This window comes from Melopsittacus undulatus, chromosome 7 (genome assembly GCF_012275295.1).
Source record: "Melopsittacus undulatus isolate bMelUnd1 chromosome 7, bMelUnd1.mat.Z, whole genome shotgun sequence".
NCBI lineage: Eukaryota > Metazoa > Chordata > Aves > Psittaciformes > Psittaculidae > Melopsittacus > Melopsittacus undulatus.
Window position 1 is genome coordinate 72,028,921 of NC_047533.1, and position 14,864 is coordinate 72,043,784.

General features: G+C 37.3%; 2 protein-coding genes across 8 annotated transcripts in view; one reads left to right on the forward strand and one right to left on the reverse strand.

Annotated features, from left to right (window-relative positions):
• Positions 1-2,749, reverse strand: part of LOC101873387 (sodium channel and clathrin linker 1) — a 30,244-nt gene extending 27,495 nt beyond the window's left edge. For 2 of the 6 annotated variants that reach the window (XM_031043388.2, XM_031043390.2), the window contains exons 1-5: positions 2,467-2,738; positions 2,281-2,360; positions 2,043-2,101; positions 1,296-1,348; positions 331-400 (exon numbers count right to left, since the gene is read on the reverse strand). In XM_031043388.2, the coding sequence (XP_030899248.2) occupies positions 331-400; positions 1,296-1,348; positions 2,043-2,087 (168 nt within the window). In that variant the 5' untranslated portion in view covers positions 2,088-2,101; positions 2,281-2,360; positions 2,467-2,738. Of the gene's footprint in view, positions 1-330; positions 401-1,295; positions 1,349-2,042; positions 2,102-2,280; positions 2,361-2,462 lie in introns of all 6 variants that reach the window. The other 4 variants (XM_031043384.2, XM_031043386.2, XM_031043385.2 and 1 more) reach the window with 4 other exon arrangements.
• A 65-nt stretch (positions 2,750-2,814) lies between these two features.
• On the forward strand, positions 2,815-14,412 carry LOC101871602 (UPF0462 protein C4orf33). Of its 2 annotated transcripts, none has more exons than XM_031043405.2 (6): positions 2,815-2,828; positions 6,826-7,015; positions 8,885-8,945; positions 9,144-9,195; positions 9,306-9,505; positions 11,123-14,412. In XM_031043405.2, exons 2-6 carry the CDS (start codon positions 6,829-6,831, stop codon positions 11,214-11,216), a joined length of 594 nt encoding a protein of 197 aa, XP_030899265.1. In that variant the 5' UTR covers positions 2,815-2,828; positions 6,826-6,828; the 3' UTR covers positions 11,217-14,412. The 2 variants fall into 2 exon arrangements, with proteins under 2 accessions (XP_030899265.1, XP_005142784.2); XM_005142727.4 differs by lacking the exon at positions 2,815-2,828 and adding an exon at positions 2,951-3,316.
• The last annotated feature ends 452 nt before the right edge of the window (positions 14,413-14,864 follow it).

Here is a 14,864-nt window from a genome sequence, read left to right on the forward strand (position 1 = left end):
ATCAGACCTGTAAGGTAAGAGAGAAACAGCTGCCTCACCTGAGTGTCACCTGGGAAAATACCTGCAACCACATCAGAACATCTAGAGATATAAACCATGTATGTTCTATTTTACAAAACTTCTCCAAACAGTAATCTGTGCAATTTGGACAATCTCACAACCTTTTAATTGAAAGCTCTCCATTCGTCCATTTTAAGCAGACTGTAGTCCAGCAAGTTTGTGAAGTGTGGCGAAGGCAGACTTTCCTTTACTGACAAGAACTAATAGCCTAGACATCAATACTATGAAAAACTAAGAATTTACAGTCTGAAATGTTAGGAACATCCATACCAAATAAAGCTGCTGCTGTTTTCTTATTTCTTCCACTTGTTCATAATACTCCTTCATTAGAGCTGACAAGCTAAAAAATTGAAAAACATGCTAAGTTTTGTAAATGCTGAAACATTGCTCTGATAATCAACGAGCTTTAAGGAATTCTTAATCTAAAGAACGGTCACTTTTCTTTATATCTAAACTTGACATTCACCAGAATCAAATGAACAAATATAATTACTATTTTTAAAATGTGATCATCAACAGCATATTTCCTCTATAACAGAACTTAGAACATGTGACATTATAAATGAGCAGTAAGAGAGCATCAGTATTGCACACATAAAAAACCAAATGATGGAAAAGTAGACTGCTCCTGCTTTCACATACAACAGTAAAGCAGCCTACAAGACAATGTAAAATAAGGTAGTTCCACAAATATCTTTTTTTCCTTCTTGACATTTTTTAATTGGGAGTAATTACCTGAAAATTCTGTATTAGTTTAAAAGGATAATACCTTAAAATCTAACAAGAAATGACAGGTTATTTTTATAACATGAATGACAATAATTATTAAAAAATTTACTAATAGGCAACGCTTAGTTGAAGACTGTCAAATAAGCACTTTTAAAAACAACCACCTGACCTCAACAGACAGCAGCTACCTGTGTTACCTAGATCAGCACAATCCTAGCTGCACTTCTATTTATTATCTTAAAATTTAGCCTAGAGAATTCCTCCATTCATATCTCATCCTTTATTTTACAGATTGCAGAAGGAAAGTTGTATATTTAGTTCACTGAATGAACAGAACAGTATCTAAAAACAACTACTACAGGAACACTTTTACAGATCTACAGACAAGTTCAGAGCTGTGAATATATTCACATAAAACCAGGTTCACCTGGTTAAACTTTTAAAAGCACATGATGATTTCTTTAAGTACTTCGTAGTATTCCCAGTTATCACTTGCGATCAGTTACCTTTGGTCCATCATCCTGGATCCTGACGTGACACCACCATCAAGGGCACTTTCCTGTAATGGTATATTTTACATGTTAGCAGTTGCACATGACTGCACGTAGTTTTAAATTTTTATATGGAACCCAAAGCTGTTGTTTTGTCTGTACTGTAATAATACACAGTATCCCACATGATCACTTGCAGGTTTATGCTCAAAAATACTTAGGTAGCCCAATTTGAAAAAAAAATCAACTTTTTTTCCTGGAGATGCTCTGATATAAAACATAACTGGATCTGAGGGGGAATCATCTCACTCTTCAAAGAATGATCAGAGGTTTGTGTAAGTGTTCATTTCCATGCACCTTCGCATCAGCAATGGCTGATATGCTAGCTTCTGTTCAGACCTTCAGACAGGTTGACTGTACCCAGCACAAAAAGCTCTCTTAACAAGAGACCAATCTCTTAGAAAAAAAACATTAAGTCAGTGAGTGTCTACTAAAGGAGAAATCATGTGTTCTCTCACGGATATGTTCCCCATGCATATAGTAAACTTTTGAAAATGCACTAAATACACCACAATTTCACTGTTATGATAGTTTTGTTCTATTTATGCTTGGAAAAACAAGCAACTCTAGAGTTGTAGGATGGACTCAATGCAAGGCCAAACCACTCTGAAGCAGGCTGTGGTCTATGTACAGAAAGATGTCTGTTGCAAAACTTCATTATGAAAAAAAAATCTTACTAATTCCTTCCACAAGTTCACATACCTGGTCAGAAGTAACTCCCAAAATCTCGTCTATTTCATGTAGCATACTTAGCCTTTGATCTGAAAGAGATCAAGTTTGAGAATAAGAAATATAATATGGGGCATTATCTACATAAATCTCACTGTCAGCCAAAAATGCTTAACAGGTAGTGCTTTGAAGGCATACAACGTGTCCCGACACGCCAAGTGTCAGGAGCAAGAGGGCACCCCGAGATGCTGATCGCTGGCAGAGATCTCACCTGACTCCCCCCACTGTTGAGCTCAGTAGCCACGTTTCCTGTGGGAAACTTCACCGTCGCTCAGTCAGCTCGAAGAAAGCCTGCTCCAAAAAAAAACCCGGAGAAACACCATTTATTTCAGCCGTTCAGCTCACTGGCAGATAAAGAAGACGAGAACCATTAAGAAGATACACTTCCCTTACCCACCAGTTGCCACTTCTCTCGTTAAAGCCACAGCTGCAGCTAGGAGAGCCTCCACACACTTTCCCCTCAGTCCGAAGGGGCAACAGCGCCAATACCACCACCGCCGCCTGACAGGAAAAGGACTCTATGCACCAACAAACACTAACGGCCCACACCTGCCTCAGCAGCCATTAACCCCACCTCACACCGCATTCACAAATCGCATAAATACCGAGCCCTCTCCAGAGCCGCTCTCCGACGCGGCCCCAGCAACTGCCAGCACTCAGTGACGGTACGGAGGGGTGGGCCGGGTGTCTGTATGCGCACGCACCCACGCATGCGCACTGGAGCGTTGTGGCGGCAGGCGGCAGGGTGTAGCGGCTGAGGTGGGTGCTCGCGGGTGTAGCAGTGCTTTGCTTCACACATCTGAGGGACCTGGCGTCGGAGAAGGGCGCTCCGCGACCGGAGACACCTTGAAGCTCTCTGGGAGCTCATGCCTGTGTTTTAAATACGCTAAAAGCTACTGTCTCTATTGGGTTTTCGGCTTTCCCCCCTGTTCTCTTGGAGCAAGTAGGAAAAACACTAGGGTAATTCCTGCTTGTCCTTTTCCTTCTTGCCAGCGTGGGTGGGATCTGGAATGGAAGGCGTAAATCCGTTTGGTAAGGAGAGATGTGAAGTGGTGGCAGCGGCGAGCAGCACCAGATTTCTCCTTGCTGCTGGGCTCTGAGCATACTAGCTAGGTGTGCTCGGCACTATGTAGCTTGAGGCCATTCAATACGACTGCAAAGTGACTGAGAAAGTACTTGCTGTAGAACTGTTGAGCGTTTGCATCTTTACAGCGTATTAGCAGCTGGTAGAGGTGTGATGTTAAAAGGTAAGGGAGCGTTACCTCTTCTTGTTTGAATTTGCTTTTACACTATTTCTATGTGTTGCTGTTTTTATTATCATTTTAAAGTATGCTAGTAACCGGCTTAGCCAAATCTGTGCAATGTAATAAACTTAAAAGTTGCACCAAAGGTTATTAACGTGGAGAATTTTGTATCTTCTGTCCTGCAAATTGAGCAACAGATGCTAATGAATGTTTTGCAGTTGCCGACCATATCTGTTTGATTTTTGATTGTTTTAAATTCCATGCTCTTCTGTTCAGAAGTAAATTTACAGCAGCAGGCTACATCTTCAATATGTTCATTTAGGTATACACTGAATTGTTCCCGCAGGAGTTAGGTTTTTGTTTCGTTTTTTTTTAACCTTAAATGTCATCTATCATATAGGTGCAAATAGGGATGTGCATTTGTGATGCATTTTGTGTCTTGTCTTTGTTTTAGGCACTGCAGTTACCGCAGTGTCTAAAATAGTTCAGCAAGTTGTATTATTTCATTGCCTTTTTCTTTTTCTTTTTTTTTCTTTTTTTCTATTAAACTTGCTATGTCATGACTTTTCCAGAGACAATCTGCTGAATTTTATGCCCAAAGGCAAGCTTCACATTGCTTACTTCAGGAAGGAACTGCAATAGCTAGTCATGTAATTCTCGTGATTTAAACCCAGCTGGTAACTCAGAACCACATAGCTTCTTGCTCACTCTCCTCACCTTTTCTCCCCCCTGGCTCCTGGAGGGATGGGGAGGAGAATTGAAAGAATGTAACTCCCATTAGTTGAGATAGGAACAGTCCAGTAACTAAGGTATAATGAAAAAACACCACTGCTACCACCAATAATAATAATGATAAGGGAAATAACAAGGGAAGAGAATACAACCACTCACCACCTGCCGACCAATACCCAGCCTGACCCAAGCAGTGCTCTAACACTTCCGGGTAACTGCCCCCAGTTTATGTACTGGGCATGATGTGCTGTGTTATGGAATACCTCTTCGGCTAGTTTGGGTCAAGTGTCCTGTTTCTGCTTCCTCTTGGCTTCCCCTCCTCCCTGTCAGAACATGAGACTCAGAAAGTCCTTGGTCAGGGTAAACACTACTGAGCAGCAACTAAAACCATCAGTGTTATCAGCACTGTTCCCAAGCTGAAAGTCAAAAACACAGTATTGCACCAGCTACTAAAAAGGAGAAAAATGGCTGCTACTGCAGAACCCCAGACACTGTATTTTAAAATCTTTCCAGCCTACTTTTATTAGAAAGCTACTAAAATCTGATAGTTCTTTCAAATAGGTGTTTCAGACATTTGCCTTGACCAGTGAAAGCAAATAGTTAAATGTATTAGCACAGATTGAAACTGAATGATAGAATGGAATGTTCACCTCTAAGTGCATGTTAATTTCCTAATGTAGTATAAAATGGGTTCATAACACTTCATTAATTTGTTTACATGCATGCATCTTGTCTTAAACTTTATTCTTTTCAGTAAGTAATCCTCCTTATAAAATTGTGTTTTGTTTCTTTTCATGTTAAGTGCACAAGGCACATGTATTCAATTTGCAGGAATTCTGTTCATTCAGAAAACACTAGGAAAGGCCTTACCATCTGTGGAGAGTTCATGCTTATGCTGCTCAGTGTCTGTAGATTAAAAACACAGCTCTTGCCTACATTTTCTGTGGACTAATATTTTCTAAATCATTTTAAGGCTAAGTAGCCCATTGAGTATGTTTCAGCAGCTGTTTGTGTTGTGAAATGGACTTGTTTTTTAACATATTGCTCTTTTATTTGGTGGGATACATTGTAATTATTGCTGAAGAGCTGTCACTGTACTTGCTTGGAATACCTAAATAATTATCTCTTTTTGTTTTAAACTGTGGTGATGTAGCTTTGCCTGTTTGAGTTAGTATTAATACTGGACTGTGAGCCCTTTTCTGCTGGCTTAGGAATGCTGTTAGGATGCTGTAAGGTGTCTTCCCGTGCTTTGTACAATTACTGTTTTCTCTCAGCTTGTGCAGTCTAGCTTCCAGAAATACACCTGCCACTTGAGTTGGAGCAAACATTAATGATGGTATAAAGTCTTTCATAGTTTCTAGGGCTGTTCCAGGTCTCTTGCGTAAAGCACATCTGATGCTTGTCTGGCTTACGAAGTTAGAATGCTGATATAAGAATTTAATTAGTTTTCAATTTATTTAAATGCAGCCTCGTCAAGGTGGTATTCTAATATTTGACTTTCTTTTTCTTTTCTTTTTACTGGGCTTCCTAAGGTATCTAATGATTAAATCTATTGTTTCAAATTTTCTCTAATTTGTCAGACTTCTTTGGTCACATCATTATCTCCTTCATTGTGAGTTTATCTATGTATGTCATTGGGCTTAGGTCAGTAAAATATCTAGAAATAGAGGAGATCTGGTGCTTTTCAGGATGACCTGTCAGTGAAGAGAAGCTGGCTGGTATGTCTGTGGCAGAGTGTATGAAACAGTTAATGTGCAGTCATGAGAGCAAGGCTGTGACTTATAGGGAAATGCGATACATGTAGTTACATTCTGTTTCATGTGCTACACATGTTAATAATACTTGCATAATGTGGTAAGCTACACTTACCTTTCTGTGAGTCCCAAGGAAGTAGGTAGTGAGGCAGAGATTAAATGATCCAATTTAGTGTTTCCCACTGTGGTTACAACTTCAGTATTGAGATAGCATCTTTCTGGTCACAGAACTTTATAATTCTCTGCTGGGCTATGTACTGTCAGTTCACTTCTTGTATGGCTAGATGTGTAAGGGAACAAATCAAGGATCTCTTTTGTGGATGAAAAAATAACCATCAATATGGAATGAGCTCATAATACTAAAGAGAGGAGAAGTAAGGCTTCAGGAGCTTAAAAATTGTTTGGAAACTGGGCTCTACTGGTTCTTTTGCCTATTAAATAGAATAAGGCTATTTGTAAGGTTTGTATATTTCAAAGTGGCAACAGCCGTTGGAGTGCAGTATTCTCTGTTCTTGCTCCTCTGCAAACATTCAATTGTTTAATATGATCTTACAGTTTTGCTTGAAATCCTTTAATTTGGCTGGTTTGCAATGACTGTGAAGGAAAGCTTTAGCTAACTCTTTCATTTTCTCATATCTCATTCATGAAAGACCTTTCTCAGTCTTTCTCATGACACCAAATCATCTAAGGTCCTGTAGTGGAGTCTGTGTTTTCTTGGTAGATACTTTTTATGGCTTTGGAAGGTGGTCATTTAGGTACATACTTGAAATAATTACTTTTGGTAAGAGTTGGGGTGGTTTGTTACCATACAAGTATAAAAACCTATGAAAAGCATTCATGTAAGTGCTTATTTAGTTGCTTTGAAAAGTTAAACTGTTTTAGTTCTTTTAATATCTAAAAACATGATTTGGTGATTGGCTTTGTACAAAAGTGTGCTTTTTTCCCTGGCCAAGCAAACAGTGCAGTTGGTGCTGAAATGGAATCGAAGATGATCATTGACAGAACCTTCCTTTCTCATTTATGTAGTGTATGAAGATGGAATTTACAATTAAACACACATGGGATGGTTTACCTGTGAGCCATGAGCCAGCAACAATTTGGCTGAAGTCAGACAATGTGGGACTGCTAATGGAAGTTAGTGCTCCCTTATTTAATGACCCTCCAGCACCACTTGGAGAGCCAGGGAAGCCTTTTAGTAGACTGTGGGACTATGAGGGTAAGTGTAACTGTTCTGCAGTTGTATCTGATTTGTGTAGACAGTGATATTCCTCTGTAGATAATATGGATGGTCTTTATTTAAGAGTCTGTGATGATTATCTTTTTCTAACTGATCTAATGGTGGTGAGTGTATGACATCTAGTTCAGTTTTCTTGGTCACAGTACTGCTTGTATTGAAATGTAAAGTAGAAACTTACTATGCTGTTGTATCCAGAGCAGTCCAGGAAAGTGTTTAGTTGCAATCACTGCCTTATCCTTAAGCAGCTCCTTAAGTAACTACAAGCCTCATGATATTTTCAGCTGTAAACTACCTCAAACTGTATAAATAGCAATGCTCTTTTTTAGGCAATGAAATAATTTTCATCACTAGCACTGCTGACCATCTGGTGAGTGGTTGTTTTATAGTAGTGCAACAATACAAATGACTGGGAAAAGAAGCAAATATGTTATGTCACTCAGTGGCTGGGAAGAAATGGAGTCCAATGAGCTGGACTGATTTCAAGAATGATGAAGCTGACTCTCCCTAGTCAAGCAAGAGTGCTCAGTCAAATGCCTAGCGTAGGCAATCAAAGTTAGTTTCTGAGTTACTGATATAATTTGTGGCATAACAGGGGCTTAACATATTTGAGTATCAAAATAATTTTGTGGAGTATATGTAAATGCATTTGTAATTGGTAAGTAGAAGTGAAATCCTAAAGATGGGTTCTGCTCTTGCTTTAAGAAGTAGAGAATCTATATCTAATTGGTTTTCTCCAGTCTTATTTGAGGACTGGGAGAGTGTGAAACAAATAGATAGCAGCTTATAAAATATGATTCAAGACTGTTCCCAAATGGAATGGGGAATATTCTTACAGTAATGCTGTTTTCCTTGTTGCTTCCTGTCAATACTGTCACTTTCACCTACTTTGAATAATGCAAAAATTTGTTTCTAGCTGTTCTCTGCTTCCTAATTATTGAACTATTCTCATTAAATCCCTACTAAAAGAGTGTTAGCACCTCTCTGATATGATTATATTAAGTAGGATTATGTAAAAACAATCAGAATTCTAACTGAAGCTTTCTAATAATGTCATTGCTGTTGAGAAGCACCATTATAATTCTACTTGGTGTTCCTGAAAGGTGGTTCAACATGGCTTTCCAGTACTCCTGGAACAGTAATCACTTGTCTCAGTGCTTTCTTAACTATTTCTGAGATTTAGCAGGCTTATTTATGAGGTGTGTGGTCTGCTATGAGTATACCTTTGTCTTTTCTTTTTTTCTTTTATCCTCAGGCTACCAGCAAACACAAGACTTCCACACTTCAGTACCCTTCCTGGAATGCCTGCCATATGATTGATTAGGATCAGTTTATCTTGGTCAGCTTTGTTCACAGCAAGCATACTGAATGAAATAGCTGTGTGGTGATGCTTTTCTTATTTTATAGAGAGCTAACATTAGTTAGTAGGCCATATTTTTCTGCAACATCGAGATGGGTGTTTTGAAAATTGAAAGTAGTAATGTAAATAGATTACTTCAGTGCTTTTTAAAGCACTTTATGATGATAAGTATTAGAAATAAAAGCTCTTGAAGTTACAGTTATGGCTTGGCATTTCAAATAGTTAAGAAGCTGTCAGTAGCATGTACACAGCTAGTCAAGGTCTGGCATGGCATAGGCCAAAAATCATGAAACTAGAATTGTCTTAGGGAGATAATGAAAGTCTCAGCTTATTACAAAATAATTTATATAATATATATTATATAAAATATGTTATATATCAATGTATATAAATGTATATTTATATATATATAATAATATTTTTATATATAAAATATATAATATAAAATACAATGTGTTTTGGTGTTTTTTCTTTTTCTTTTTTTTTTTTAGTTGTAGAAGCATTTTTCCTGAATGACAGAACTGAACAATATTTAGAAGTTGAACTTTGTCCGTAAGTACAGCACTCTGAAAGTTACACGTTATTTGTATTTTGAGTTCTAATGCTTGTAAGGTATGTGTATGAGGAAATTATTTATTGTATGAGCAAATTGTTCCAATATGGGGAGTGTATGTATCTGTGGCAGAACAGTGCACTAATAACTGCAACTGGCATAATTTGAAGAAAACAGTGCTCTGATTTTTTTGACAGCCATGGACAGCACTTGTTGCTGCTGCTTTCTGGCAGAAGAAGAGTATGGAAAGTAAGTGGTCAAGTACATTCACAATGTCCAGAAAACCGAGTTACTTTTAGGTACCTGTTGACCGATTAGAAAATGGCATTACCTCTTTTTATTTTTCCTGTCTTTAACAGGAAGAACTTTCTTTAGAGTTTGAGGTGACCAGAATGAAAACCAAATGGGAGGGTAAAGTTCATCTTCCTTGGAACTATTTTCCACCATGCATTAACAAGTTCAACGCATTTGCAATTCATGGCTCAGGAGAAGAAAGGAAATATGAAGCGCTTTATCCGGTACCTCAACATGAACTACAGGAAGGACAGAAACCAGACTTGTAAGCATAAAGTTAGCTTTTCTGTAATATATTTACACTATTTCTGGAATACTTAAAGAAAGCTAATCTGGCTTTCTTTGAGTGCTGCTATTATTTTAATTATACTGCTTAGCCATGGATCATTTGGCACTGTGCTTTCTATAAAGCACTGTGGCAGATAGCTGTAATTAGTGCTTGATTTCTGTATTATCATCCCTTAGATGCACAGAAAATGATGCATTCAACACTGTGGCCATCTGTTTTATCACCTTTCTCAGTTAAATCATAGAGAGCTTGTTCTGCTTTTTCTTTTCCTCCACACCTCCTGAAATGTGATTTAATGTTCATTTTACCAGATACACTTCCAGGAGACCTCCTTTGCTTCTTCCCTACTGGTCTAAACAACCTTACCTCTACAGATGGCTTTGTATTGGGAAAAGTTTGAAAAGACAGACTAAACTGAAAAGTATAATAAAAGGATATCCAGTATCAATAGAAAAACTAGGATATCTTAATTTTTAAATTGTGCTTTAGGCTTATTTATTTTCTTCAACTGTGAGGCTGAGATGGTTTGATAAAAACTGGTACTTCTGGGCATTTTGAATAAATGAACTAGCTTTAGTGAGTGTATTACAGTTCTTACACAAACTTGTAAGCCAGGTAAGGTAAATTTTAGATAAGTTGCCCTTTTTGTCTTTATTTAAGATAAAGTTTGCTTTTGCAACTGTTTATTTTAAAAATTTTAAGCTGTTGCTAATAAATTCCCTTTCTTTGGTATTTCGTAAGAAATAAATACTGTTTATTTTTCTGTGGTAAACTGGCTGTAATATTTTCCTATTCTTTCTATAGCACCCCTTTCAAAGAAACCCTTGACTTTTCAGACATTGATAGAAGATGCAATTATGTGAAGAGGTTGCTCCTTGCTATTTTCATTGCTCTTAGTTTGTCTTTACTTTCAGAAATCTCTTCTGGATAAGAGAATTACATTTACCTTTTAAAATTTATAAAGTTTAGTGTCAGATGTTCCATCTACTGTTTGTCAGTTGATTAAGTATTAATCAGCAGTTGGCTTCAGTGTCTTCATTCTGTTGTTTCTGTGTGGTAGCCTAAAGGAGAATTTCTTAGCAAGAACTGATTCATAATTCTTTAAAGTAAATAAAACTTTCAGAGGAAAAAATGTTCACTAGCTTTGCTATGCAATCTTCCCCTTTTTCTGTAAGGGAAGAATATCCCTGTGATACAACTTTTCAAATGGTCAAGAGCTTCAGATTTTTATGCTATTGGAGTGCAGGTAAGTCATAAGGCAGGATATCACTGTGCACTTGCTCTGACTGCAGTTCCAGGCAATGTGAGCTGTGGGAGTTTAAAAGGTGAGCACTTTAACTTCACTTTATGCTGTGTAATGCTTGTTTGTAGCTGAGAATTTTGCCCTGTATTTTTCGAGTACAGGATTTTCGGAAACGTGGTAGTGTGTTTTATTTATAAACTTAAGTTTTGGAAAATCAACACATGGAATGCTGGTTACATTTCTGTCCAGGAACACCTGAAAATAGAGATGAGTTAAACCTATTCAGGATATTGTATCTTATTAAGACACATACTACAAGAATTACAACTTTATTTTGTTTTTCTTTGCAGTCATCGCCTGGAATTTTTTGAAGATTTGAACTTGAAAGGACTAATGGGAGAAGATTGGAAGCAGCCTGAATCAGATATTTGGAAATCTCAATAATTAAATGGATCATGGCAAAAATTTTTATAGCATTAAGGTTGGATGAAGCTGTATGGATGAAGCAACTTCATTCTGAGCAGAGTCTGTAAATATCGGATTCCTAAGGCGTTTCTTGACATCAAAATCATTGATCAGTCTTAAAATCAGCTGCAAAGTATCTGAATGTACATACTATGCAACAGCTGTCCTTCAGTTCATCTAGGTTTGGAGTTTTTCATATGTGGTGAATCTGCACCTACCAATGAAGGAGAGAAGTGCTAAAATAAAGTGCTAAAATGACAGCTGTGTTTTTGTGAGAGCTCTAGCCTGAGAAGGCCAATATCTGGCTTGGAATCCTTCAGTTTCTTCGAGTTAGTCCATTTCTGCTGTACTTTCTTGTTTGTTTGTCATTCTGTTGAATGAGTCTTATGTACCTAAATTTTTTTTTTATTGCAATCAGGAGAAAAATACCTCTTCTGGAAACAGAAAAGAAAATATTGCCATCATGGCATTTGTGGCCCGGTACTTACATTACAAAGTGCTGTGGAGGCATTGCACTATCCTCTTACACCTTCCTATACAAGTTTTTCCTTTCATGGTATTGAAGGGGAACTTAATCTGTGTTAGTTTACTATCAGACTTCTTTCCTTCAAATTCAGTGTGGAATTTCTAGTGATATTTAGGTATGGACAGTAGATCTACAAAATATATATTCCAGGAAAAGTTTTTGGGACAAATAATGGTTAGTAAAACCTTTTGTTGTACCTACAAAAGCTCATTTGTTCTAAGACCTTGTCACATCACCTTAAGGATTCAGCTCAGACACAGAATTTTGTATGCATGCCAACTGATGTCAGAAATACTCTAATTTTAAATGCTTACATTTTCTATGTGCAGGCAGGAATATTTTTAACAGTAGTGAATACTGTTAGATGGCAACATCTAATTGTAAATTCTCAGTCCCCTACTAGAAAGAGGACTTTCCTACATCTTGTTGAAATGTCTTCATCACAGGCTGAAAGGTCATGTTCTCTAGTTTTGTGAGAAGGTTTGTTTTGGGACTCTGAGAATACAGCTCAGTTATACCTGAGGGAGTATTTTTCAGAAGTTATACCCTGAGGATGCAGTGTTGGGTCTCATCCTCTTGTGTTGAGATTTCTTCTGAACAATTTAAAATCCTACAGCTTTCTAGACGGGACTGATGTTCTTGTAGTCTGACATCCCACTCAAAGCAGGGCTATTGTTGAAGCTAGATGAGATCACTCGGGGCCTTGTTGAGTTTTGAATAACTCCAAAAAATGGAGCTTCAGGTGCTCCGTGTAGCCTGTTTCAGTACTTTGACATGTAAACTTGCCTAATAACCATTTCCCATGCTGCAACGTCGGCCCATTGCTGTTGGTCCTTTCTGTATGGCTGAGTGACTTTTTTAATGTTGACTCATAAATGGCTCTAAAAATCTGTGTAGCTTTAGATATCGAGACACCTGTGAAATTCTGCACAAGACTGCACTCTCCAAGTAATATTACTAAAAGGATTCTCTGTTCTATTATGAGCTTGTATACAGTAATAGCTATAGTCATGTTTGTGTCATCTCTAAATTTACCTGTAAATTTTGTCTAAGATGGGAATACACTTGCCTTTGTGAAAAACATCTCTGTGTGATTAATATCTGAGAGAGAATATTCCTTCAGAGTTTTTGTTTGCCTTTAGGTTCCTTATTTGTACTTTCAGTTTTATAGAGGTATACTTTCAAATTTAAGGATGTTGGGCTTTTTTGGATTCAGACTTTGGCATGTCAGTGCACTCATACATCCAATTGTTTTTGCTTTCTCTTAAATAGACACTATAGATTTCTTGATATAGAGTGCCATCTATTGAGAATTATAAGTATTGTACATTCAATTATATGGCTTCTTTTCTATCTTCCATCCACATACAATCTTCTAAAGGCTGCCATCAGTCTGAAATACTGAATTAACCAAAAATATTGATTAAAGCCATCTTGTAGACACCAACATTTCAAAGCTGCTTTTGAAATTTTGGTTAAAAGCAAAAAAAAACACAAAAAAAAACTTGTCAAACTTTTAGTTTTTGTTTTCAACAGTTTGTTAAAAACATGTATGCAAAGGGTCAAAATGAGTTTACTCCTTTTTTTTTATCACAAAGGTATTTTTCACATGATGAATCATGTTTTGTATGTAAAGGACAGTAAATCAAATTACTTATTCAGAGCCTTGATCTCATATTCATTCCCACTTCAAACCGACTACTTCAGATTTGACTTTGGCTGCGAATTATAAACTTTGAGGGAAGTAGATTACTTTCCCTAAATATGGATTTTAAAATAATTGTCTCTGCAGTACAAAATTTAATGTTGGATGCTTCTGAAAATGGGAATTATCGTATAGACTTTATTCAGGGCACATGTTACTCCACTTGTTGGAGTCATTTGTATGTTTCTAAGTCTTAACAGTCTGAACTGTAAGTTCTGGCTTTCATCAGAAGGTTTCCATATGGGTTCATGGAGTGCAGAGGTGGAATTTGTACAACTTGTTTCTGAAGTTTTAAGTTAAATGAATCCCTTAATAGAAGGTTACTTTAGGACACAGTCTTTACATGAGGCACATGTTAGATGGAAGTGCGGCGTTCCAGCATATAGTAGTAAATTCATGGCTCATCGATGAATAACACAATGCTTGCCAGCATCACTTAAAGCTCCCAGGACTTTGTATGGATGGGTATCAGTGTTCATTGAGATGACTAGCTAGTTGGTGGTTTTCTTTTACTGATCTGCTTTAAACTGGGCCTTGTTTTACAATGTGGAGTCCAGTTGTAGTCTGCCTTTCTGGAATTTCTGCTTTTTGACAAGAGGAAAAGACAGAACAGATTGTTCTGCATGAGTTCCATTTAAGTATGTGTTCATTAATTATTAATGTCGGTATAGAAGGAATGTCATTCAACCCAGTCTAGCTAATGTATGTGTGTATATACATGCGTACATATGTAGGCATTCAGTATTGGACTGGTTTTGTATGTCAAACATGTATCAAGAATAATACAGATAAATTTACTAAACGTCCCACTAGATACCTTTTACATGGGATACAAATATGATAAAATGCAGGGCAGCATGATAGAAAGCAGGCACTCTATCCACAAATCCATTTCATTTTGTAATGGATTTGAACACTTCAACTCTATAGGCACTTCTTACCCATTACTCTCTTAAAAAAAAAAAAAGAAATAAAAAAAGCAACCTGTCTCAAATATTTTGTGTGGATAATATTTGGTCTTATTTGGTTGTATCGTGATGTATGAAGTCTAAGATGCAGGAGGAATTTTATTACTTAGGAAACGGGAGACTACTTACTGGGAGTGCACAGTGTTTTTTCTCCAGGCTGTAGATAACATTAAGTGTGACATTTTCAGATGTGAAAAATCAATGTTGTGTCAATTTTTAATTATTTTACTGTATTTAACCAGAATTCCGAAGGCAGTGAGGCTGTTGGCTTATCACTGCCTTCCTGCCTTTCTGTCAATCTTGTCATCACCTTTCTCCCACTGCCACTACAATTTTTATGTCCATTAGCCAATTTCAGCTGAACTGGGGGAACATACAGCCTCAAAAGATACTGGTTTCTTGCGAAATCTGTGAATGTGAACAGCTGG

What these genes read in the sequence shown, in the direction of transcription:
- LOC101871602 (XM_031043405.2), top strand. Translation starts at nt 6,829, where the DNA reads ATGAAGATGGAATTTACAATTAAACACACATGGGATGGTTTACCTGTG. An exon ending in TAGACTGTGGGACTATGAGG is followed by an intron (nt 7,016 to 8,884) that starts GTAAGTGTAACT and finishes TTTTTTTTTTAG; the next exon opens with TTGTAGAAGCATTTTTCCTG. An exon ending in TTAGAAGTTGAACTTTGTCC is followed by an intron (nt 8,946 to 9,143) that starts GTAAGTACAGCA and finishes TTTTTTTGACAG; the next exon opens with CCATGGACAGCACTTGTTGC.